Here is a 23,949-nt window from a genome sequence, read left to right as displayed (position 1 = left end):
TAATATTGCCCCACCATTGTTGGAATGCTTCTTCTCAGAGAGCCTGAGGATCCAGGACTAGGGAGGTGTAGCAGGGAGCCCCACAAAGTCAGGACTTTGTTGGCTACTAAATGATTCAAAGACTGCTTGGAGCCCACTATACGGGTCACTCTACTCAGATTGTAAGCAAGCACATTCCGGTAGCCCGGAATGAAGAGGGCTAATAGGGACACCAAGCTGTCAGTCCATCTTAGCTTCTCCACTCCTAGATGGTATAGGTGTTGCATAAAGGAACCGCCTTGCTTGTTTACATAAGTCACTACTGTGGTGTTGTTCCTCATCAACACCACAGAGTGACTGGAGGGCTAGAAAGGCTGCCCTCATTTATATGCTGGTACCTTTCGGAGTTTGAATATGTGGTGCAGCATGTGTGGCCGCCACCCTTCTCTTGACGCATGTGAAAAGAGCATCAACTCCGGGGGAAGAACAAGAAGGTCACCCCTCGGCGGAGATTCTCGTCTGCCACCCACAATAGTCTATGTGCCGGGCAGAATATCAGTACCAAATTGGTGAACAAATTCCTTCATGATTTTGGGTAGTATGGTTTATGAAGTGTCCAAAACAGTTAATGGACTTTTGAAACACTTTGCCAAATACCACTTTGGGGGTCATCTTAAAAAATGGCAGAAGTTTTCAAAGAAAAATAACTTAAAGTTTAAAATAACATATTTTTATCCCACATTTATTCTAAACACTGCAAATGATAGAAATGTTAATTTTTAAATTCTACAACTTTTAAGTCACTAATGTAAAGTTTTATCCGTTACTACTACAATATAATAACAGAAAAGAAAAGAAAACTTACATCTTTTTACATACTGTATGTATTTTGATAAATTTCACTAAAGGATTTGATTCATCACATATCTATCTTTGGTTGAAAAATAGTACTTAGTACATGAAATCAACCCATAATTCATAAAAACAATATTGAGTTTAACTTTTTAGCCATTGTTTTGTAACAAAGTAAAATAAAGCATGCGCATCTAAAAATTTTAAATAATTTTCTACTATGAGAAATAATAAAATGACTTCCTAACATAACGAGCCTGATATTTGGATCTCATCTGTATTTTACAGATATTTCAATGCCAAGAATTAGTAGAAATTATAGTAGTCAATATATGTAAATGGTGATGAAATTTTAACATAAAATGATCAAGTGTTGTGTTTTTACAGATACCAATAAAAGTTTGGAACCTATGTATAAAGTAAAACTGTGCACAACCTGAATCTGCACTTTTAACTACCAAAAATCTTCCCACTAGACAGTTTTCTAGCATTATATAAAGTTATTTTCAATAATCCTCATCCTTTTCTCCATCACTGTCATCCGTGTCATTTGGCCCATCACTATCTTCTAAATTTGCACAGTCATGTAACTAACATGCTGGGGGGCAAAATAATCCATTGCCCACAGTCTTCCTTATTCTCGTTCCTAATTCCCGTTACTTATTCTCGTTCCTGATTCCCGTTCATAAGTTTTATTCCTGATTCCCATTCCTGATGCCCGTTCCTAATTCCCGTTCCTTATTCTCGTTCCTGATACCCGTTCCTAATTCTCGTTCCTGATTCCCGTTCCTAATTCTCGTTCCTGATTCCCGTTCCTAATTCCCGTTCCTGATTCCCGGCTTGTTTCCACACGCGAAGAGTCCTATCGGAATAAGCGGGACTTCGACCCGGTATTCGGCAAAAGGGGGAGGAGGAGAACAGCGCCGGGGCCGGGGAGGACGCTTGTCCCTGACTGATATAATTTGGGTCTTCCCCACAGTATTTTGAGCATATGCAAGACCTTAGTTCCAAAAGAACATCTGAAACTGGTGCTCCTATAAAACAACATAACTTGAGCATTTGTCCATCTTTACCATGCCAGTCATGACCATCAGTTGGACTTGGAATTTGAGGTGAATGATCAAGACTCCTTCGCCATATGGCAGCTTGGTAATTTGTCCGATTTGTATGTTTCCGCAGTGAATCGCTCTGCCCAGAAGATATATCAGCACTTTTAGCACGAAACAGTTCATTCATGAGCTTGATGTTTGTGTTGGTACAGTGCATACTACAAGTGAATGCCTGAATCATCTTAAAATCCTTTTCTGTGACTTGCCATTCTTTACCAAATGATGTGAATAGTTCCTGGTATTCAGGTATTCACTGCACTTGTTATTTAGAATCAGGGCTTTGATTTTGCCTAGTCCAGAAAATTAACTGTGTCACATCCAGTATAGGCATGGACACCAATCAAAGTGGCACAAATATCTTTTCCCAGAAGGATCCAGTCTTTGCAAGTCTCTTAATCTCACTGATTTTTTTTTACTTCTAACAAATATTGCTGGAATCTGGGAATAGAGAGAGAGAGAGAAGAATGACAAGAACATTTGTCTTCAGAAATTATTACAACTTCTGATAATTGGTGACTGCATCTTTTGATAATCTGAAACATCTCGCTCAGTTGCCATCAATGTTACTTGACCAAGTTTTTCCCTTATGCACTCTTGTTTTCAGTTTTCAGCAAGGAATAGAGTGAATTTAGATTTGCTTTCTGTGCTAGCAAAGATTCTTGTCCTGTTCTTGATACGATACCCTGGCTTTATCTCACTGAACCTTGTGCCATCCTGTAAGCCTTGTTTCATCTATTCCATAGTCTTAAATGATTACTGTTTTTATATGTCAAATACCACATGAATGTGATCACTTCCTTGACCATCACTTGATACTTTCTTTTGTATTGTATTAGACAGTTCTTTAGATGTTAGGTTCTCTCCATACACCATTTGCACAATTGCCATGCCATCAACTATTGTCGATCTGGGTCCAGCTGGTAATTTAACATTTGTCATGTCTTTCTTGAGTTGCTTTTCTAATATTGATTTTCCTGTTTTTTTCAAGGTACCATCTGCCTTTGCAATAGCCCATGGTTTTGGTCCTAAAGGATACTTAAGAACATCTCTCATATTCAATTTCCTGTTTTGTGCAATCAAGAGCATTTGTCCATAGTCAAATGTCTGCCTTTAAAACTATTTCTCTATTTTTACCAGTTTTGACAGTTGTACCTTTCGTCAAAGAGATAAATGTTTGCAGATTAATCTTCTTGATAGGGTCATGGAAACTAAAACCCAGCCCTGACTTTCCTATAAATGTCTTGAAAGCTTCTTTCCCATTGTCAAAAGGACTTAAAAGATCCTTGCTTATTACTGGTGTTGCTGCTACACCTGTTGATATACTCACTAAATCACTTTCATCTCTTTTGATTCTGGATGTCTGAAGTTCTATATGACCAAGCCCAGCTTGACTGCATGATGAGACCAAGAATCTAAGTTGCTTCATTGCTTCTGTCCTGTGTTTAAACGTCACATAAAACCGTGTAAGTGTACTTTTTCGTAAGTTGAATCCCCTGGTTCCTCCTGGTGTGTGTGTCCTTGTTTATCGTTTTTTCTAATGTCTAGTCAACTGCAATTATGCCAAAGGGGTTTGATGATCAAATATGCACTGAAAATCCACCTTTGAGAAAATGTGAACTAAGCTCAGGACATTTCTCTTTGAGCTAAGACATTTCTGCTAAATAGACTGGGAGGTAACAAGCATAGTTAGTTTTATCCAATGCAAAATACCAAAGAATCATTTCCTGTATACTTTCTACATGCCAACTCAAATTTCATTCTCGATCTACTCTTATGGGTCCAAGTAGTATCGCTACCATGTCAACATACATGATTCAAAATGAAGTGAGGTCCCCCTTTTCATTCATCAGACTGTCCAAGTAATTTTCCATAAATTCAGGATTCTTTGACAAGAATCATTAGCCAGACAAAATTTCAAGGAGGCAGCACAAATGTTATCATGCATCTGCATCACAATCCGTAGAGTTTCATCTAAATGAGACAATTCAGAAGTGCAACTGCTTTCAAGCCCTTCAGTAAAACTTTTCCATGCAAGTCACATGACAGCCTCATATATCAATTTATGGAGCCTTAACACCTCTGTTGTATTGCTTACCTTCTACAACTCTCTCAATTGACCCACCAGTTATCAATCCAGATACCACTGGTAGGTCTCTTAGTCCTCCATCTCAAAACAATTTCCCTATTACTGACAGCATGCTGCATATTATATGAAAGTTGCCCATCATCAACCGGATACTTTCAAATCTCTCTTATTGCTGCAAAACAACAATCTTAGTTGCTTTTGCATAGGGAGCCTGTAACAACAGTAATCTTGTCTAGCCAAGTCTCTCTTGAATACCGACAGCCTGGAAGAGAAGTTCTTGCACAGTTGACAATTCTATCACTGGCACATAGATAGTAGGTAAGTACCCGATGTTATCTCGTTTAACCATTACATCATCTCTAGTTTTGATACTGAAGCCAGTTGATGAGCTTACTATTTCGATTTGTTGTATTATGGAGACATGGCAATAACCACAGATAGTTTTTCTGCTTTGCTCTATCTACTTAATTTTCAAGTGGTAGGCTTGCTACAATTAATGATGGAAGACCAGCCCTTTGGGCAGAGATGTATACTAGAAGGAGCTGCTCATGCTCATTTAATGTTCATCTTTTTGCTTTTCTGTAGACAGTTGACTTTCTCTCTGGTGTACATGTTTCTGTTTGAAGTTGGACAATAATTCCATTAACACATTGGGATGTGCCTGTACCACTAAGTGTTTCTTTCTGCCAATCAATATTATCAAATGCAAGCATAGTCAGAATGTGGGGATGTGTCCATGATGGAAGCCCTGGTTGGTTTTCATCTACATTTTGCATCTTCTTCATACATAGGGTAGCATGAATATGCTTAGGAGTAAGAACCTGTGCATTTGTAACTGCACTGATTATATCCTAACCTACTGAGAATGAGAGCCAGCAAGCTTTTTCAGAGCTGTATAGCTGTTGCCCACCACAGAGCACATTCAATAACTGGACAAGGCAATCTGGAAATTCTGCAAAAGTTTTAGTCAGCTCTTGCAGATGAAGTGGCCAGGTTTGTTCCTTTATACTTTGTATAACATTACCTCTCAAGACTGAAGCCATCTGAACAATCAACTGCTCACATTCTTCACTCTTTGAATATATGTCAAGTTTCTCCTTTACACTTAAATATTCACGAGAAATAGCATCTGCAGAAAGGTTATATGGTCTACCATAAACTTTGTTACTACCAGCTGAGAAAAAGTGCAAATTCTCCAAATTCTTTTAAAATTTTTCTGCTATTTAGCAAAGTGACCCAAAAGTCCATCAACACTTTTTGAACACCTTAGATATCAAGCTAATAAAAAATCCTGGTTTGATCTGTTCACCACTTTAGTACTAATCCTATATTTTAGGAGGGCTGGCACATGAACTACCATTCCAGGTCTGTCCTTTGCTCGGCTCCCATGGGGACCATCATATTCGGGGAGTCATTGTGTCGAGCCCATCTGGATTTTAGCTGTCACTGAAGAAATCGAATTCGGAGGCGTCCTTTGAGCACTAGATGGACCAGAGATAATAGATGACCTAAAAGACGTAACCACCCCTGGGATGGGAAAGTCTATCATTGGAGGAAGGGGCTTGCCACCTTCCTCAGCCTCTGGCTTCTGTCATCTGATGGGAAGACTTTCTGCTGGTTGGTGTCAATGATCATTACCAGGTGTACCAGTCTTTGAGAGGGATGCAGGGATGACTTCTCGAGATTTACCACTATCCCCAGATCTTGGCAAAATGCAAGGAGTCTGTCTTGGTGATGAAGAAGGGTTGCCACAGAGTCTGTTAGGATCAGCCAGCCGTTCAAGTATCTCAGGACACGGATGCTGATCCTGTGGGCCCATGTTAATACTAGGGCAAAAACTCTCATGAAGACTTGAGGGGCTGTTGAAAGATGAAAACACAGCACCTTAAACTAACATTGCTTGTTTTTGTGAATGATCCTTAGATAATTCCTTGAAGACAGATGGACTGGGATCTGGAAGTATGCGTCCTTGAGATCCAGCATACACATTTAGTCTTGTGGTCTTACTGCTTGTCTGACCATGTCTGCCGTCTCCCTGCTGAATGAAGTTTGTAAAACAAACTTGTTCAGGACTCAGAGATCGATGACGGGCCTCCAGATGCCTTTCTCACAAGAAAAAGTCGAGAGAAGCCTGGGGACTTGTGGAGGACCTCCTGGAGAGCGCCCTTTTCCAACATAGTCTGGACTTCGGACCAGAGGGCTATCTCCTTTACAAATCCCTTTGTATAGGAGCTCTATGGAACTGGATTCCAAGTCAATGTAGGGAGAATTTGAAAGAACGGGACGTGATATCCTCAGTGAATCACAGAGACTGTACAGGGTTCAGTCCCTGGTGCAGCCACCTCTACCAACGGCAATGCAGGCATCCCCCCACTGGCGGTGGGATCGCCCTTCCTAGCGGGAGCGGACTCAGCCACCACCTAGCTACCTCTTCCTCCACAGTTGGACTTGGAACCCTTCTGGTCTTTGGCAGGAAAGGGCTTCTTTGACACGTTCTTCAAGGATCCTGCTGTCCTGTTGGTCTGCGGCTTCCTTGGAGGGGGTGCTGTTCCATAGGACTGAGATATCATGGGCCTGTGGAGGAGAGCTTCCTGGTTGGACCTCCTGGAGCGCTCTGCCGCCCGCGCCATGTCTTCCGACCTAAAAAGAGAGAAGCCATCTAGCGTAGCATTTCTAAGCCTGGTCACATCCAGCTAGGGGGACTTGTCGATGGAAGTTCTCTATTATCAAGTACCTTCTCTTGAGTGTTATTCACCCATAGGTTGACAGCCTGGTGAGAGAGAAATTCAAAAGTCCAGGTCCCCAACAACAGAAAGGTAGCCATCAACTTCCTCGCACCTCCACCCAATTCTCTCCCACTGGGAGGAAGACCCCTCTAGGCATTCTTCACAGGTGTCGTCCTGCGTACGTCATCTGCAGGCTAGGCATAACTAGTAAGGGTTAGCCTCAACCGCGGACATAAAAGGTGCCGCAAGAGAGCACTTCAGGTTCTGGACAAGTAAGCATGTCGAACAGCAACAAGAAAAAAAGTTACACCTGGAAAGAGAAAAAGCAAAACAAAAAAATTAGTCAAATGGCAGTCAACAAAGTTGTAAGGCAGGGAGAGACAATATCCACTCTTGGGTGAGCAAAAAGAAAAAGTGACGAGACAAAACCGGTGTGTGTGTGTGTGTGTGTGAGCGGGGTAGCCAGTTAACCCCCTAACCCCCACTAACTAGCGGTGGAGTAGTTATATCTCACTAAAAAATTTTATTCCTGATCTAGATATTAATCTTTGGTACCATTATTCAATTAATTCATTATGCATTTTGCATAAGATTTTTCATAATTCTGACCATCCTTTACATTCAGATCTTCCTGGACAGTTCCATCCTCTTCGTAACACTAGGCATGCAGTTAATTCTAATATTCAGGCCTTCTCCATCATGAGGTTCAACACCACAGTATTCTAGAAGTTTTATTCCAGCTGTACCCAAGTTGTGGAATGATCTTCCTAATCGGGTAATTGAATCAATAGAACTTCAAAAGTTCAAACTTGCAGCAAAATGTTTTAATGTTGAACAGGCTGAAATAAGTCTTTTTACAGTTTATAGAAAACATATCTGTTTTGATGTTACTGTTTATAGAATAATTTATTGTTAATTTTTTCTCATCGCTTATTAATTTCCTTATTTGCTTTCCTCTCTGGGCTATTTTTCCCTGTTGAAGCCCTCGGGCTTATAGCATCTTGCTTTTCCAACTAGGGTTGTAGCTTGGCTAGTAGTAATAATAATAATAATAATAATAATAATAATAACAATAATAATAATAATGATAATAATAATACGGCTAGTCTTCCAGCTTTGTAGAGAAGTATATCCCTAATAAAGAGCAAAAGGGTTAAATATTTAGTGTCGGAACAATCCGCCTTTTTATCTTTTGACGGGTATTACAAATTTAGTATGTAAACTAATCAGAGTTACAAATACAAAACTTACTCTAATGATACTATTTTTATACTACCCTTGAGTTAAGATTCTAGGTTAATAATGCAAACCTTCAGGAGTAATTCATAAAGAGGAAGTAAAAGCTGGAGCTGGTAGTATAAGAAAACGGCTACACAAAACACCTAACAATACCTTACTGTATCTTGCTTCAAATGAGGTAGGTAGTTCTCCATTTTCCTCATCTTTTTCGCAATCTTGCACCTCTTTTTTCATCTTTTTCTTCGTTTCCACATTATTTTCTTTCTGTAAATGTTAAATCTAGGTCAAAATAATTGCTTGACTGTCAAAATTATATTTTCATTTCCAGCAATCTACAGAAATATTAAGTACAAATGTCTCACTGTAAGATATATACAGTTGATACAAAATGTTATTTTCATTAGTAAAATAAATTTTTGAATATACTTACCCGATGATCATGTAGCTGTCAACTCCGTTGCCCGACAGAAATCTACGGTCGGGATACGCCAGCGATCGCTATCCAGGTGGGGGTGTACTCAACAGCGCCATCTGTGGTCAGGTACTCAAGTACTTCTTGTCAACAAGAACTCAATTTTCTCCTCAGTCCACTGGTTCTCTATGGGGAGGAAGGGCGGGTTCTTTAATTCATGATCATCGGGTAAGTATATTCAAAAATTTATTTTACTAATGAAAATAACATTTTTCAATATTAATCTTACCCGATGATCATGTAGCTGATTCACACCCAGGGTGGTGGATGGAGACCAGCATACATGTTAACAAAGAAGCTAAGTATCCCGTATTTCATTTTATTAGTTATTCAAAATAACAAACATAAAATAAATAAGTACCTGGTAAGGAAGTCGACTTGAACCATTACTCTGCCTTTATTAAGTACGTCTTCCTTACTGAGCGTAGCGGTCCTCTTAGGATGCTGAACGACTCTTAGGTGCTGAAGTATAAAGGGCTGCAACCCATACTAAAGGACCTCATCACAACCTCTAACCTAGGCGCTTCTCAAGAAAGAATTGACCACCCGCCAAATCAACCAGGATGCGGAAGGCTTCTTAGCCGACCGTACAACCCAAAAACAACAATAAAAAGTATTCAAGAGAAAGGTTAAAAAGGTTATGGGATTATGGGAATGTAGTGGCTGAGCCCTCACCTACTACTGCACTCGCTGCTACGAATGGTCCCAGGGTGTAGCAGTTCTCGTAAAGAGACTGGACATCTTTGAGATAGAATGATGCGAACACTGACTTGCTTCTCCAATAGGTTGCATCCATAACACTCTGCAGAGAACGGTTCTGTTTGAAGGCCACTAAAGTAGCCACAGCTCTCACTTCATGTGTCCTTACCTTCAGCAAAGCAAGGTCTTCTTCCTTCAGATGAGAATGTGCTTCTCTAATCAGAAGCCTGATGTAGTAAGAAACTGCGTTCTTAGACATTGGTAGAGAAGGCTTCTTGATAGCACACCATAAGGCTTCTGATTGTCCTCGTAAAGGTTTTGACCTTCTTAGATAGTACCTAAGAGCTCTAACTGGGCAAAGTACTCTCTCCAGTTCGTTCCCCACCAAGTTGGACAGGCTTGGGATCTCGAACGACTTAGGCCAAGGACGGGAAGGAAGCTCGTTTTTAGCCAAAAAACCGAGCTGCAAGGAACATGTAGCCGTTTCAGATGTGAAACCTATGTTCCTGCTGAAGGCGTGGATCTCACTTACTCTTTTAGCTGTTGCTAAGCACACGAGGAAAAGAGTTTTTAATGTGAGGTCCTTAAAAGAGGCTGATTGGAGAGGTTCAAATCTTGATGACATAAGGAACCTTAGGACCACGTCTAGATTCCAGCCTGGAGTGGACAACCGACGTACCTTTGAGGTCTCAAAAGACCTAAGGAGGTCCTGTAGATCTTTGTTGGTGGAAAGATCCAAGCCTCTGTGGCGGAAAACCGCTGCCAACATACTTCTGTAACCCTTGATCGTAGGAGCTGATAGGGATCTTACGTTCCTTAGATGTAACAGGAAGTCAGCAATCTGGGTTACAGTGGTACTGGTTGAGGAAACTGCATTGGCCTTGCACCAGCTTCGGAAGACTTCCCATTTAGACTGATAGACTCTGAGAGTGGATGTCCTCCTTGCTCTGGCAATCGCTCTGGCTGCCTCCTTCGAAAAGCCTCTAGCTCTTGAGAGTCTTTCGATAGTCTGAAGGCAGTCAGACGAAGAGCGTGGAGGTTTGGGTGTACCTTCTTTACGTGAGGTTGACGCAGAAGGTCCACTCTTAGAGAAAGAGTCCTGGGAACGTCGACCAGCCATTGCAGTACCTCTGTGAACCATTCTCTCGCGGGCCAGAGGGGAGCAACCAACGTCAGCCGTGTCCCTTTGTGAGAGGCGAACTTCTGAAGTACCCTGTTGACAATCTTGAACGGCGGGAATGCATACAGGTCGAGATGGGACCAATCCAGCAGAAAGGCATCCACGTGAACTGCAGCTGGGTCTGGAATCGGAGAACAATACAACGGGAGCCTCTTGGTCATCGAGGTAGCGAACAGATCTATGGTTGGCTGACCCCACAGGGCCCAAAGTCTGCTGCAAACATTCTTGTGAAGGGTCCACTCTGTGGGGATGACCTGACCCTTCCGGCTGAGGCGATCTGCCATGACATTCATATCGCCCTGAATGAACCTCGTTACCAGCGTGAGCTTTCGATCTTTTGACCAAATGAGGAGGTCCCTTGCGATCTCGAACAACTTCCTCGAATGAGTCCCTCCCTGCTTGGAGATGTAAGCCAAGGCTGTGGTGTTGTCGGAGTTCACCTCCACCACCTTGTTTAGCTGGAGGGACTTGAAGTTTATCAAGGCCAGATGAACCGCCAACAACTCCTTGCAATTGATGTGAAGTGTCCTTTGCTCCTGATTCCATGTTCCCGAGCATTCCTGTCCGTCCAATGTCGCACCCCAGCCCGTGTCTGATGCGTCCGAGAAGAGACGGTGGTCGGGGGTCTGAACAGCCAAAGGTAGACCTTCCTTGAGAAGAATGCTGTTCTTCCACCACGTTAGAGTAGACCTCATCTCTTCGGAAACAGGAACTGAGACCGTCTCTAGCGTCATGTCCTTTATCCAGTGAGCAGCTAGATGATACTGAAGGGGGCGGAGGTGGAGTCTCCCTAACTCGATGAACAGGGCCAGCGATGAAAGTGTCCCTGTTAGACTCATCCACTGCCTGACTGAGCATCGGTTCCTTCTCAGCATGCTCTGGATGCATTCTAGGGCTTGGTTGATCCTTGGGGCCGACGGAAAAGCCCGAAAAGCTCGACTCTGAATCTCCATACCCAGGTAGACAATGGTCTGAGATGGGACGAGCTGGGACTTCTCTAAATTGACCAGGAGGCCCAATTCCTTGGTCAGATCCATAGTCCATCTGAGATTCTCCAGACAGCGACGACTTGTGGGAGCTCTTAAAAGCCAGTCGTCTAAATAGAGGGAGGCTCTGATGTCTGCCAAGTGAAGGAATTTCGCAATATACCTCATCAGTCTGGTAAACACAAGAGGTGCCGTGCTTAGGCCAAAGCACAGGGCTTGGAACTGGTACACAACCTTTCCAAAGACGAATCTCAGGAAAGGTTGGGAGTCTGGATGGATGGGGACGTGAAAGTATGCGTCTTTCAGGTCTAACGAGACCATCCAGTCCTCCTGCCTGACCGCTGCTAGGACCGACTTCGTCGTCTCCATCGTGAACGTCTGCTTGGTGACAAAAGCATTGAGAGCACTGACATCCAGCACCGGTCTCCAACCTCCTGTCTTCTTGGCTACCAGGAAGAGACGGTTGTAAAAGCCCGGGGATTGATGATCCCGGACTATGACCACTGCTTCCTTTTGTAGCAAGAGCGACACCTCTTGTTGCAACGCTAGCCTCTTGTCCTTCTCCTTGTAGTTGGGAGAGAGGTTGATGGGAGATGTAGCTAGAGGGGGATTGCGGCAGAACGGAATTCTGTATCCCTCCCTTAGCCACTTCACAGACTGAGCGTCTGCACCTCTGCTCTCCCAAGCTTGCCAGAAGGTCTTGAGTCTGGCTCCTACTGCTGTCTGGAGAGGAAGGCAGTCAAAACTTGCCTTTTGCGGACTTGGAACCCTTCTTGGACTTGCCACGGTGACTGTCTGCACGGGTACCTCCTCTGCTGGAGGTTCTGCCACGAAAGGGCGGGATGAACCTAGAAGCAGGTGTATCAACTGCTGCAGGGCGGAAGGGTCTAGGCACGGAAGGTAAGGTTTTAGCCTTACGTGCAGAAGAAGCCATCAGATCATGAGTATCCTTCTGGATAAGTGAGGCAGCCATCCCCTTAATCAACTCCTTCGGAAACAGACACTTGGAGAGAGGAGCAAACAACAACTCTGACTTCTGGCAAGGAGTGATACCAGCAGATAAGAAGGAGCAAAGATGTTCTCTCTTCTTGAGGACTCCTGATACATATGAAGCCGCAAGTTCACCAGACCCATCCCGAATTGCCTTGTCCATGCTAGACATGATCAGCATGGCCGAGTCCTTATCTGAAGGGGAAGTCTTCCTGCTTAAGGCTCCCAAACACCAATCGAGGAAGTTGAATATCTCGAAGGCACGAAAGACTCCCTTCAACAGATGATCTAGATCGGAAAAAGACCAGCAGATCTTCGAACGTCTCATAGCCAACCTGCGGGGAGAGTCAACCAGACTTGAGAAGTCGGCCTGGGCAGAGGCAGGAACCCCCAAGCCAGGTTCCTCTCCCGTGGCATACCAGACGCTCGACTTAGAAGCAAGCTTGGGAGGAGGAAACACAAAAGAGGTCCTTCCCAGTTGCTTCTTGGAATGCAACCAGTCCCCCATAACCCTTAAAGCTCTCCTAGATGATCTGGCGAGAACAAGCTTGGTGAAGGCAGGCGCAGCAGACTGCATGCCCAGAGCAAACTCGGAGGGAGGAGAACGAGGGGTTGCAGACACAAAATGCTCAGGATACAAGTCCCTGAACAAAGCAAGGACTTTGCGAAAGTCTAAGGAGGGTGGCGAAGACTTGTGTCCTTCAACATCAGAGTGAGGTTCATCCAGATGAGCAGCTTCATCATCCGATACATCATCATCCGAAAGTTGAGTTGAGAGTGGCAAAGGCAGAGCAGCAAGCTGACCGGCTGAATCCTGCAGAACGGGTGCATGCGTACCTGCGGATCCAACATCATGCCTCTGCTGGACAGTCTGCGAGCTGGCAACAACAAAAGCAGAGGGCTGGTGTGAGGGAGGGTCTGCGGTGGGCTGAGGAGCATGCGGTATGGTATGCAGAGCATGCTGTAAGGTATGCGGCTCATGCTGCATGGTATGCGGAGCATGCTGTAAGGTCTGCAGAGCATGCTGCATGGGCTGAGGAGAATGCCGCATAGTGCTGGAACCCGGCAACTCCTGATGCGGCAGCTCACGCATGTTAGCAGATGGTGCAGCAAGAACATGCGTCTGGCAGGGAGGACTGCGCATCGGTGGAGGAGCTCTCACAGGTGGGGTGTGGGAGCAGGCAGCCGCAGTATCTGCTGAGCGCACAACCTCTGCGGGTTGTAGGTTAACAGGAGAGGTGTTAACCTTCTCGGCATGATACTCCTGCATGAATGCCCCAAGCTGAGACTGCATAGTCTGCAGCATGGACCACTTAGGGTCTACTGTGGTTGGAGCAACAACAGACGGAGCAGTAGCCTGTTGAGGGACCACTCTACCTCTCTTGGGAGGTGTGCAGTCATCAGATGACTGTGGCGAGTCCGAACTGACCCAGTGGCTACACCTGGGCCGTTGGACAAGCTCGGAAGGGACCTTACGTTTGAGCGGTCGTGAGACCTTGGTCCACCGTTTCCTCCTGGAAACTTCTTCCACAGACGAGGAATGTAAGGGCTCATTCGTCTGTATGTGGATGGGACGATCCTTAACAGATACGTCCGCAACCACTGAGGATACATCCGTGCGCCGATCAAGGCCTGCCGAACCCTTTGGTCCTTCGACATTGCTTCTCCCCTGGGCTTGGGAGCTTGCAAGAGGTCCCGGACTGGGAGGACGACTGGCCCGCACAGATGTACCCTCATGCGCAACACTGACACTGACACTATGCACATCACTAGCACTAACACTTCCCACTGCACTCTTCGCTTTCAGCTCTCTGACATCTGCCAAGAGCTGATTGCGGTCACTAACCAACGACTCCACCTTCTCACCGAGAGCCTGAATGGCACGCAACATATCAGCCATTGCAGGCTGAGCACTCGTAGCAGGTTCGGGAGTCACCACCACAGGGGAAGGAAAAGGTTGAGGGGCATGGGGAGAGGAAAAATCCACAGAGCGAGAAGAACTCCTCCTATCTCTCTCCTTCTCTAACCTACGTGCATATCTAAGGAATTCGTTAAAATCGAATTCCGAAAGCCCAGCACATTCCCCACATCGATCTTCCAATTGACAGGATTTACCCCTACAATTGGAACATACGGTGTGAGGATCTATAGAGGCCTTCGGAAGACGCCTAGTACAAGTCCTAACACTACACTGCCTGTATTTAGGAACTTGGGAATGGTCAGACATCTTGAATTCAGAAGTAGTCAAGGGGGAATTCCAAAATTAAGCAAAGTTCGTTAACCAATAAATCAAATTAATTCCAAAAGCTTGCTAAGCTAAGGATAAAGCTTCCTGAACAGCGAAGGCTAAACTTTAGAGCAAATACATCACCAAATCGTGAACAAAAGACTCCAAAATCAACAGCGTATCCAAGTAGGTCTTGCCGGCGGCACGACAGAGGAAAAATTGAGTTCTTGTTGACAAGAAGTACTTGAGTACCTGACCACAGATGGCGCTGTTGAGTACACCCCCACCTGGATAGCGATCGCTGGCGTATCCCGACCGTAGATTTCTGTCGGGCAACGGAGTTGACAGCTACATGATCATCGGGTAAGATTAATATTGAAAATTGAAATATATATATATATATATATATATATATATATATATATATATATATATATACATACATACATATATATGTGTATATATATATATATATATATATATATATATATATATATATATATATATATATATACATACATATATATGTATATATATATATATATATATATATATATATATATATATATATATATATATATATATATATATATATATATATAAAGGTTTCATATAAACACACAGTCCTTTGTTCTACTTAATATTTATTTGTTGTGTGACTGGAATACAAACCTTTGCTATTTATTAGGGGTTTTACTTTTTGGTGTAGCAGAAAGGACGAGGCATTAAAATTTAGCAAGGGTTAACTACCCATCTCGCTAGTTAGCAGGAGGTAGGGGAGTAGTTCGCTACCCCTCCCATCACACACCTGTGCTTACTTTGCTTTTGGCTGCTCGGATGGAGACCGGTTATCACCCCTCCTCCTCCTCACTGATTTTGGACTGCCATTAATTTTTCTTTTTAACTTACACTTTACTTATATATATATGAAAACATTCTTAATGTTTTTATATATTTTATATATGTTATAAGTTTTCTTTTCAGTGTTTGTGGCGTGTGTGTGACAACACAGTACGGCAGGTTCTCAAGGATGGAGAACCTTCCCTTCCGACGTTTCCCCCTTGATCATTGGTCATCCCGTTGGCTGATAGCCTTCCGTGTGTCTCGGCCACCGCCGCAGAGGAATTATCATCGTTTGGACCCTCCCCTGTTTAGCTGTTGTCGTCACCTTCCCCTCTGCGTGGAATCAACTGAGGAAGGGAGAGCGCCCTTTTCAGAGCTTGAATTCAGTCTTACTCTTTTAAAGGTCATCGACGTTTACCTTTCAAGGGCATCCGACAGTATACTCTGCAGGGGGGGGGGGACCTTTCCCGTTTGCGGGTTAGGTTGCGATTCTGATTGGTTTTTCCATTAATTGAGTGAAATTATAATTGTTTGTAATTTAATCTTGCAGCTTTTTCTCCACGGGGAACCCTTCTCGACCAGCCATCCATTGAGATACTACCGCTAGAGAGTTATTGGATCCTTTGACTAGCCAGACAGTACTACATTGGATCCATCTCCGGTTACGGTTCACTTTCTCTTTGCCTACACATACACCCAATAGTCTGGCATATTCTTTACAGATTCTCCTCTGTCCTCATGCACCTGACATCACTAAGATTACCAAACAACTTCTTCTTCACCCAAGGGGTTAACTACTGCACTGTAATTGTTCAGTGGCTACATTCCTCATGGTAAGGGTAGAAGATACTCTTGAGTTATGGTAAGCAGCTCTTCTAGGAGAAGGACACTCCAAAATCAAACCATTGTTCTCTAGTTTAGGGTAGTGCCATAGTCTCTGTACCATGGTCTTCCACTGTCTTGGGTTAGAGTTCTCTTGCTTGAGGGTACACTCGGGCATGCTGTTCTGTCTTGTTTCTCTAACTTGTGTTTTTGTTAAAGTTTTTATAGCTTATATAGGAGATATTTATTTTACATTTGTTACTCTTCTTAAAAAAATTATTTTTCCTTGTTTCCTTTCCTCACTGGGCTATTTTCCCTGTTGGAGCCCCTGGGCTTATAGCATCCTGCTTTTCCAACTAGAGTTGTAGCTTAGCAAGTAATAATAATGATAATAAGTTAATTTTTTTTAGCTAAATTAATTAATTGCAATTCTTGTTTTATTACAGTTCTTAAGCTGCCACTCTCCTTCTCCCGTCCAAGTCAGCCGTGGAAGGAAGTGCGCAGTTCTTTTGTGTCTGTTCTCTCGGTGGACACCTTTCCCATTCGCTGACTAGGTGCTCCTCCCTAGGGAGGTTTTTGTTACATAATTTATTGTTTTTTTCCTCAGTTATTGATGCCGTTCTTCGTTCGACTAAGAGCCGATGAAGTATAGCAGTGCCGTTCGTGCCATGGGAATCAGCTGTCACTGTGCCGTAACTTTCTTGTCTTTCTATGCCCGTGGCAGGTTCTGATCAGCACTCCATCTTCGAGGAACTAGCTCCGACTACGTTTACTCATGCAGCACTCATTGTATATCTTCAACTTGAACAAGGCTTATTGATGGGAAGCATTGAGTGCTGCCCAAAGGTCCGCCTCCACGGGTTGGACTACTTTCCCTTCCAAGGGAGAGTTTTCTCTGAGGAAAAACTTCCCTTTATCATTTTCACCACTTCATATCAACGCTGTCTGCTGTTCCTGTTTCTTTGCCTAGACTACGTTCCCCGCCCTGCTGAGTCACCTCTTCCGTCGGGGGTGGAACAAAGTCCAAGGCAGGTCTCTTCTGTGAAGTGATCATCTCTCTCGTTCACGAGAGGGGCCACTCATAGAGACTCGTCTTCGGAGGATTGCTGCTGCTGAAGATCAGCTTGCTGATACATCGGCCCTCAGAGGGCATCATCACTTCTACTTAGAAGTGCGCCTTCACCTCCAGTGAAGAGTAGCCTCTTTGGTTCTTCAGCCTCGTCAACGCAGCCTTCCTCCGCAGAGGAGCCTCCTCGTCCTTCACTGGCCTCCAGAGGGCATCATCGTAGACATCATTCTCATCGGGCTTGCCTTCCTCTTCGCCTTTGAAGTGCGCCTTCCCCTTCAGTGAAGAGACACCTCTTTGGCTCTTCAGCATCATAAGCGCAGCCTTCCTCCACAGAGGAACCTCTTACACAAGTCTCCTCTTCGGAGGACTGCTGCTACTGAAGGTCAGCTTGCTGATCAAATGCCCCTGGACCTCCTTCTGACGACGCTGCTGCTAGTCCATGGATTTCAGCTCTGAAGGATCATGCCTGAGGATCGCGAGCTATCCCTTTCGGAGAATGTTCGCCCTTCTAGGACACATCCTTTCGTTCGTCAACGAACCCCGGTTCATGGCACACCATCGAGGTCTCATTCGCGAGCCTCTCCCGGGGATACTTGTTATTCCAAAGAGCACATCCCGTCTTCAGATCATCGTTCGGCTGCTCACTGACCAGCTGTTCCAATTTTTGCAGCGCGTCTTTCTCCAGTCTCGCCGATCGCTGATCACTGCGAGCTTGCGAAATTGCCAGCACACCAATCGCCAGTGCGCCGACTGCCAGCACACCATCTGTTACCAGCGCTCCGATTAACTACGGCCAATCGCTATCTCACCGCTCCCCTACTCCTCAATGAACCCAGTTCATAACGTACCATGGAAGTCTCGTTAGCGAGCCTCTCCTGAGGATGTTTGCCATTCCAGAGCTCCTCTTGTCTCCAGATCATCATTCGGCTGTTCGCCAACCAGCTACTGCAGGTCGTTTTTCAATTAGCTCCAGTTTCACCGATCGCTAGCTTAGCGACCACCGATCATCAGCTCACCAATCTCCGACTGCCAGCCCGCCGATCTCTAGCTCTCCATTCGCTAGCTCGTCTCCCGCTGATTTCTAATCATCAACCTGCTGATCACTAGTCCAACAATTACTGATTGCTAGCTCGCCGAACGCCAATTGCTAGCTCATCTTTCTCCAATCGTAATCTACAGCCTCGTTAATTACTAGCTCACCGATCACTGATCATTAGCTGGTCAATCACTGATTGCCAACAAGCCAACTGACGATTTCCAGCTCACTGACCACCGATCGCTATCACGCTGATCTCCAACTGCTAACGCGCCAATCACCGATTGCTAGTCGATAGCCAATCGTTAGCCTGCTGATCACTAGCTTGCCGATCACTAGATCACCGATTGCTAGCTTGTCTTTTTCCGATCATCGACCTCTAGTTTTGCTGATTGCTGATCCCCAGCTCACCAATAGCCAATCGTCAGCTTGCTGATTTCTAGCTCGCTGATCGCCGGTCCCCGATAGTCAGTTAGTGCTACCTCACCAATCACTAGCATGCCGATCGCCATTCACCGATCATTAGCTCAACACTCCGATCGCCGAACCTTTCTCTAACAATTTAGTTCTTGATCGTCAGCACTTCAAGCTTCCTCTCAGAGCTCAAAGCACTGATCGTCAATGGCTCGCCGATCACCAACTACTGTAGTTGATCATTGAACCCTTCTGCTGTTCCTTAGGGCGCTCCAATCGTTACCACGCCAATCGCCAACCTACCTTGCCAACCCAACAGTTACAAGCTCAATGGCTGATCACAATTCAGTGATCGCAAATCGCAAGGCACACCCGGTCGATCGCAGATTGTCTGCTCATGCCCTCTCTGGTTCGTGACTCTCCAACTAGTTACGACCACCCGGTCGCTCATCCTTTAATTACCCGTCGGTACATGACCATTTGCCATTTACCTATGGTTCACTATTCACCCTTGGCTCTTCGATCAACAACTTGCTGATCGTCGAGTCATCCCACCGATCAATGGCAGATCACCACTCGCCGACTGACCAGGCAGCCTTCGTCTACTCGTCAGTCACCATCTCTGGATCACAGATTGACGATTCACTGATTATCGACAGTTCACAGTTCACCGGCAGTTCACCACTAGGACTCACTAGTCACTCTCTGCCCGTCGTTCCCTAGATCGGAAGGCAAATAACACACTCCTTACTGCTTGGCATTCGCCATCACGCCAATCCACTAAAACGATCGACTGCCACCATCAGCGGCTTGTCGACAGGCGACTACTCACAAGCACTCTCCAACTGCACAATGGCCACGATATCCAGCCCATGACCAATGGTTTACGTTCACCAGAACGATTCTGTTCTATGGAATAGCATTACCCCTGTCAGGGTGCAAGGTAAGGTAAGTGTTGCCATACCCACTTCTTTATCAGTTAAGGCTGAGTTCTCTTCCAGGGAGAGTCCTTTCGCAGGGTATCGCGTCCCGTTCACTCATCTCTTCCTCCATGAGTCAAGACCACAGTGTCAAGAACCTCCTATGAGAAAGGGATCCGCAAAGGAGCGGGCCTATTTGGGCTAATGTCCACACCATGTCAGAGAAGGTCGGACAAGCGGTAAGACCACAGGTCTTTAAGTGCATGCTGGTCCTAAAGGACGCATACTTCCAGGTCCCAAACCATCCTTCTTTAAGGAAGTATCGGATATTCAATCTAGACAACAAGAAATAACAGTTCAGGGCACTGTGCTTTGGTCTTTCCAAAACACCCCAAGTTTTCACCAGAGTGTTTGCCCTAGTACCATTCTGGGCTTACAGGATCGGCATCCGCCTCCTCTGTTTTCTGGATGACTAGCTGATCCTAGCAGACTCGGTGGCAACCTTTCTTCAGCACCAAAACTTCTGAGGTTTTGCCAAGATCTGGTGATCATGGTAAACCTTGAGAAGTCTTCCCTGCTTCCCAATCAGAAGACTGGTATATCTGGGAATGATTTTAGACACCAATCTCCACAAAACCTTCTCATCAAAAATCAGGACGATGAGGCTGAGAAAGATCGCAAGACCTTTTCCCAAGACGAGAAGAACTCTCAGCCCAAAAGTGGCTATGTCTCCTCGGACACCTATCATCCCGGGCCCATCTAGTTTCCAACGGCCGCCTCAGGATTTGATCTCTCCAGTGGTGACTTGAGTCTGATTGGAATCAGGCCCTTGATTACCCGGACATTCTGATCACCATGGAACCAAAGGAACAGACGGACTTCAAGGGATGGGTGGCAGACGAGAATCTGCGGAAGGGTGTAGAACTTCTCGCCCTCCCCCCATACTCGATGCTATGCTTAGATACATCAAAAGAAAGGGTGATGACCAACATGCTGCACCACACGACCTCAGGCCTCTAGCCAGAGTCTGAAAAGTACCTTCACATAAACCTCTTAGAGATGAAAGGCCGTCTTTCTGGTCCTTCAACAGTCCCATCAGTTCCTGGCAGGCCACTCAGTGGGGGTGATGAGCAACAACCCCACAGTAGTGGCTCACATCAACAAGCAGGGAGTAACTTGTTCGCAGCCCCTATCCCATCTAGCAGTAAAAATATTGAGATGGGCCGAAGTCCGCTCTATACCACTATCAGTCCGCTTCATTCCAGGCTAGAGGAATGTGCTAGCCGACAATCTGAGCAGAGCATCTCAGATAATGTGTACCGAATGGTCTTTGGATCCCCTAGTAGCCTACAAAGTCCTGATCGCAACGGCCCTGAACTTCAGGCTCCCGCTGATCCCCAGCCCCAGACCCCAAGGCTCATGGGCAAGATGCATTCCAACAAGAGTGGGGACAACAACAATGTTTATGCCTTCCCCCCTTCTGTCAGATGAGAAGGGTACTCAACAAGGTCATAACATCGGTCAACCTCTCAATGACCCCCATAGCTCTGCTATGGCATTATGTGGAATGGTTTCCAGACCTTCTGCAGCTCCTGACGGAGCATCCGAGATAACTCCCTCCACGACACGGTCTACTCCGACAAACACACGACGATATCTACCACAAAGCTGTAGCTTCGCTACGACTGCATGCCTGGAGACTACCCAGCACCCAACACCTCACTCAGAGAAGATTTTCACAACAAGTTGCAAAGAGGACGTCTGGATATCTGCGGAAATCTTCAGCAGCAGTCCACGAAGCAAAGTAAAACGTCTTCTGTGGTTGGTGTCATGGAAAGGGTATCTCTCCACTTGATGCCACTATTCCAGCAATGGCGGAATTCCTCGGTTATTTTCGGGAGGAAAAAGGCCTTTCAGTTTCAGCAGTGAAAGGCTATCGCTCAGCCTTGAACCTTGCCTTCAAACTGAAAAGAAAGGAATATCTCCTCAACGCTAGATCTTTCCTCACTCATACGCACATATGAACTTACCTGTCCTCAGTCGGAAGTGGAACCTCCCTTTCGAACATGGTTCGAGTTCTCCAGTCTCTAAGGAGCCCTCTCTACGAACCACTACACCAGGCAACAGATCGCCACCTGGCTTGGAAGACAGCGTTCCTACTCGCTTTGACCTCCGCCAAACGGGTCGGTGAACTTTATGGTCTCTCATATGACATTGCCCATTCAAGGGAGGGGGAGAGGTACTGTAACGTTCAGCTTCGTCTCTGAGTTTGTTGCCAAGACTCAGAATCCAGGGGTGATGGATCCTAGATTCGACCCCGTCCAGATAACGAGTCACCGCTCTATAACTAATGATCCAGATCATCTGTTACTGTAACCAGTGAGGAGTTTGAGGCTCTACCTCAAGAGAGCAGCAACAACCCACCTCTGGGTGCCTTCACTTGTAGTCAGCACCGGGGGAGACAAGAGGAGGATCACCAAAACACCATCTCTGGATGGATTCACAGTCATCAAGTATGCTCTAAACCCAGATTCTCCTCCAACACGTCGACCCAGGGCTCATGATGTCAAGGGCAAGGCTACGTCCCTGGCCTTCAAAAGAGATTACTCTGTGACACAGATTCTACAAGCAAGAGTGTGAAAGAGCCAGACTTTCACAGCCCATTACCTGCAAGACGTGACCCACAGGAACTCGATACGATCTCTATCAGTCCTGTGGTGGCTGCACAACAGCTGGTTGAATACCACAAGCTCCTTATTGGACAAGTAGCAGCAGATTGAGGGCACTGTTACGCGTTTTAGTTTGCGTAAATGAAAAGGAATGACTAGCTCTTTTCTTTTCTTCCTCCTCCCCTCTCATGGGAAAAGCATCAGCCTGGGTTCTCTGTACAAGCTGACCTCAACCACTGCAGGTAGACCATGCTCCCTTATGTAGCTAGTATTGGGTCAGTACTGTTGCGTCCCCATACCCTGGCGAGGTAGTATTGGGAAAGTCTTGGTTACCACAGCTATTACCTACAAAGATTTGGAATAACTTTTTCCTTGACAGTTACAATGCTTATCTCAACACAGCTTGCATAGGCTGCAGACCTTGCATAGCAAGGTTTAGTGAGGTGTTAGGGACTCCTTGTATTTGGTACCAACATACTCAATATAAGGAGCCCTCGGGTAAAGTCAAAAGCCAGAATGGCAGGGACATCTACCCTTCTAATGGGCGAGTCACCCCTAATAAATAGCGTAGGTTTGTATTCCAGCTACAGAACAAATAACAAATTCGGAGATAATTTGTATTTTTCCCAACTATACAAACTTTTACATTTTTATACAAACTTACCTGCCAACCCTATCCCCCTTGAAGTCCTACCTCCAAGCAAAGTGAGTTCAATACAGGTGTGTGAGTGGAAGGGGTAGCGAGCTATCACCCTCTAGACCCCTGCTAACTAGCGGGATGGGTAGTTAACCCTCGCTAAATTTTAATGGCTCGTCCTTTCAGCTTCGCTGAAGGTAATACCTCTATTAAATAGCTAAAGGTTTGTATTATTAGGAAAAATACAAATTATCTCCGAATTTGTCATTTTCTAAAAATTTTCAGGATCACAATCTATTATTTGCCATATGAAAAAGGTATTTATTAAATATACTGTACTGTACACCATCTGGATTCGTATGTAAAAATCTTAATAATCTTCCTTACAGTATGTACAGTACACTGAATGCATGGCATGTATGGCAGAGATTATTTCAGTGAATCTCACCTGAGGTTCATATGGCTACTTACTAGAAGCTAGTTGATTCTTGACATCTATCTTAAAAACAAGGCAACGATTATGCAAATCATCTAACAATACCTTATTGTATTTTGCATCATATGAGGGAGGTGGTTCACCATTTTCCTCATCTTCTTCGCTATCTTGCACCTCTCTTTTCTTCCTTTTCTTTGCTTCCACCTTGACTGCTTTCTGTAAACATAACAAATGTTTAAAGTAAATTGTGTTTTCCTTAGATATACAAACCTGGGTCCTTTAAAATGATATTTTGATTATAAAATAAATTTTTGAATATACTTACCCGGTGAATATATAATAGCTGACGTCTCCGACGGCTCGACAGATTCCAAAAACTCGCGAGCGATCGCCATGAAGGTTGCGGGTGTGCCCACCAGCGCCGACTATCGGTCAGATACCGCATATACATGTAAACAGCCTCAGTTCTTCTCTTTCCGCTGGGTCTCTCTCGGGGAGGAAGGGAGGGCCTTTAATTTATATATTCACCGGGTAAGTATATTCAAAAATTTATTTTAT

The 23,949-nt window shown here is 44.9% G+C and overlaps 1 protein-coding gene across 1 annotated transcript in view; it reads right to left on the bottom strand.

Annotated features, from left to right (window-relative positions):
- Nucleotides 1-23,949, bottom strand: part of LOC137640203 (uncharacterized) — a 129,986-nt gene that overhangs the window by 58,583 nt on the left and 47,454 nt on the right. Inside the window, exons 3-4 of the mRNA XM_068372739.1 lie at nt 23,497-23,607; nt 8,145-8,255 (exon numbers count right to left, since the gene is read on the bottom strand). Of these exons, the coding sequence (XP_068228840.1) occupies nt 8,145-8,255; nt 23,497-23,607 (222 nt within the window). The remainder of the gene's footprint in view (nt 1-8,144; nt 8,256-23,496; nt 23,608-23,949) is intronic.

Source organism: Palaemon carinicauda, chromosome 4 (assembly GCF_036898095.1).
Source record: "Palaemon carinicauda isolate YSFRI2023 chromosome 4, ASM3689809v2, whole genome shotgun sequence".
NCBI lineage: Eukaryota > Metazoa > Arthropoda > Malacostraca > Decapoda > Palaemonidae > Palaemon > Palaemon carinicauda.
This window is presented reverse-complemented; position numbering and strand designations above follow the sequence as displayed.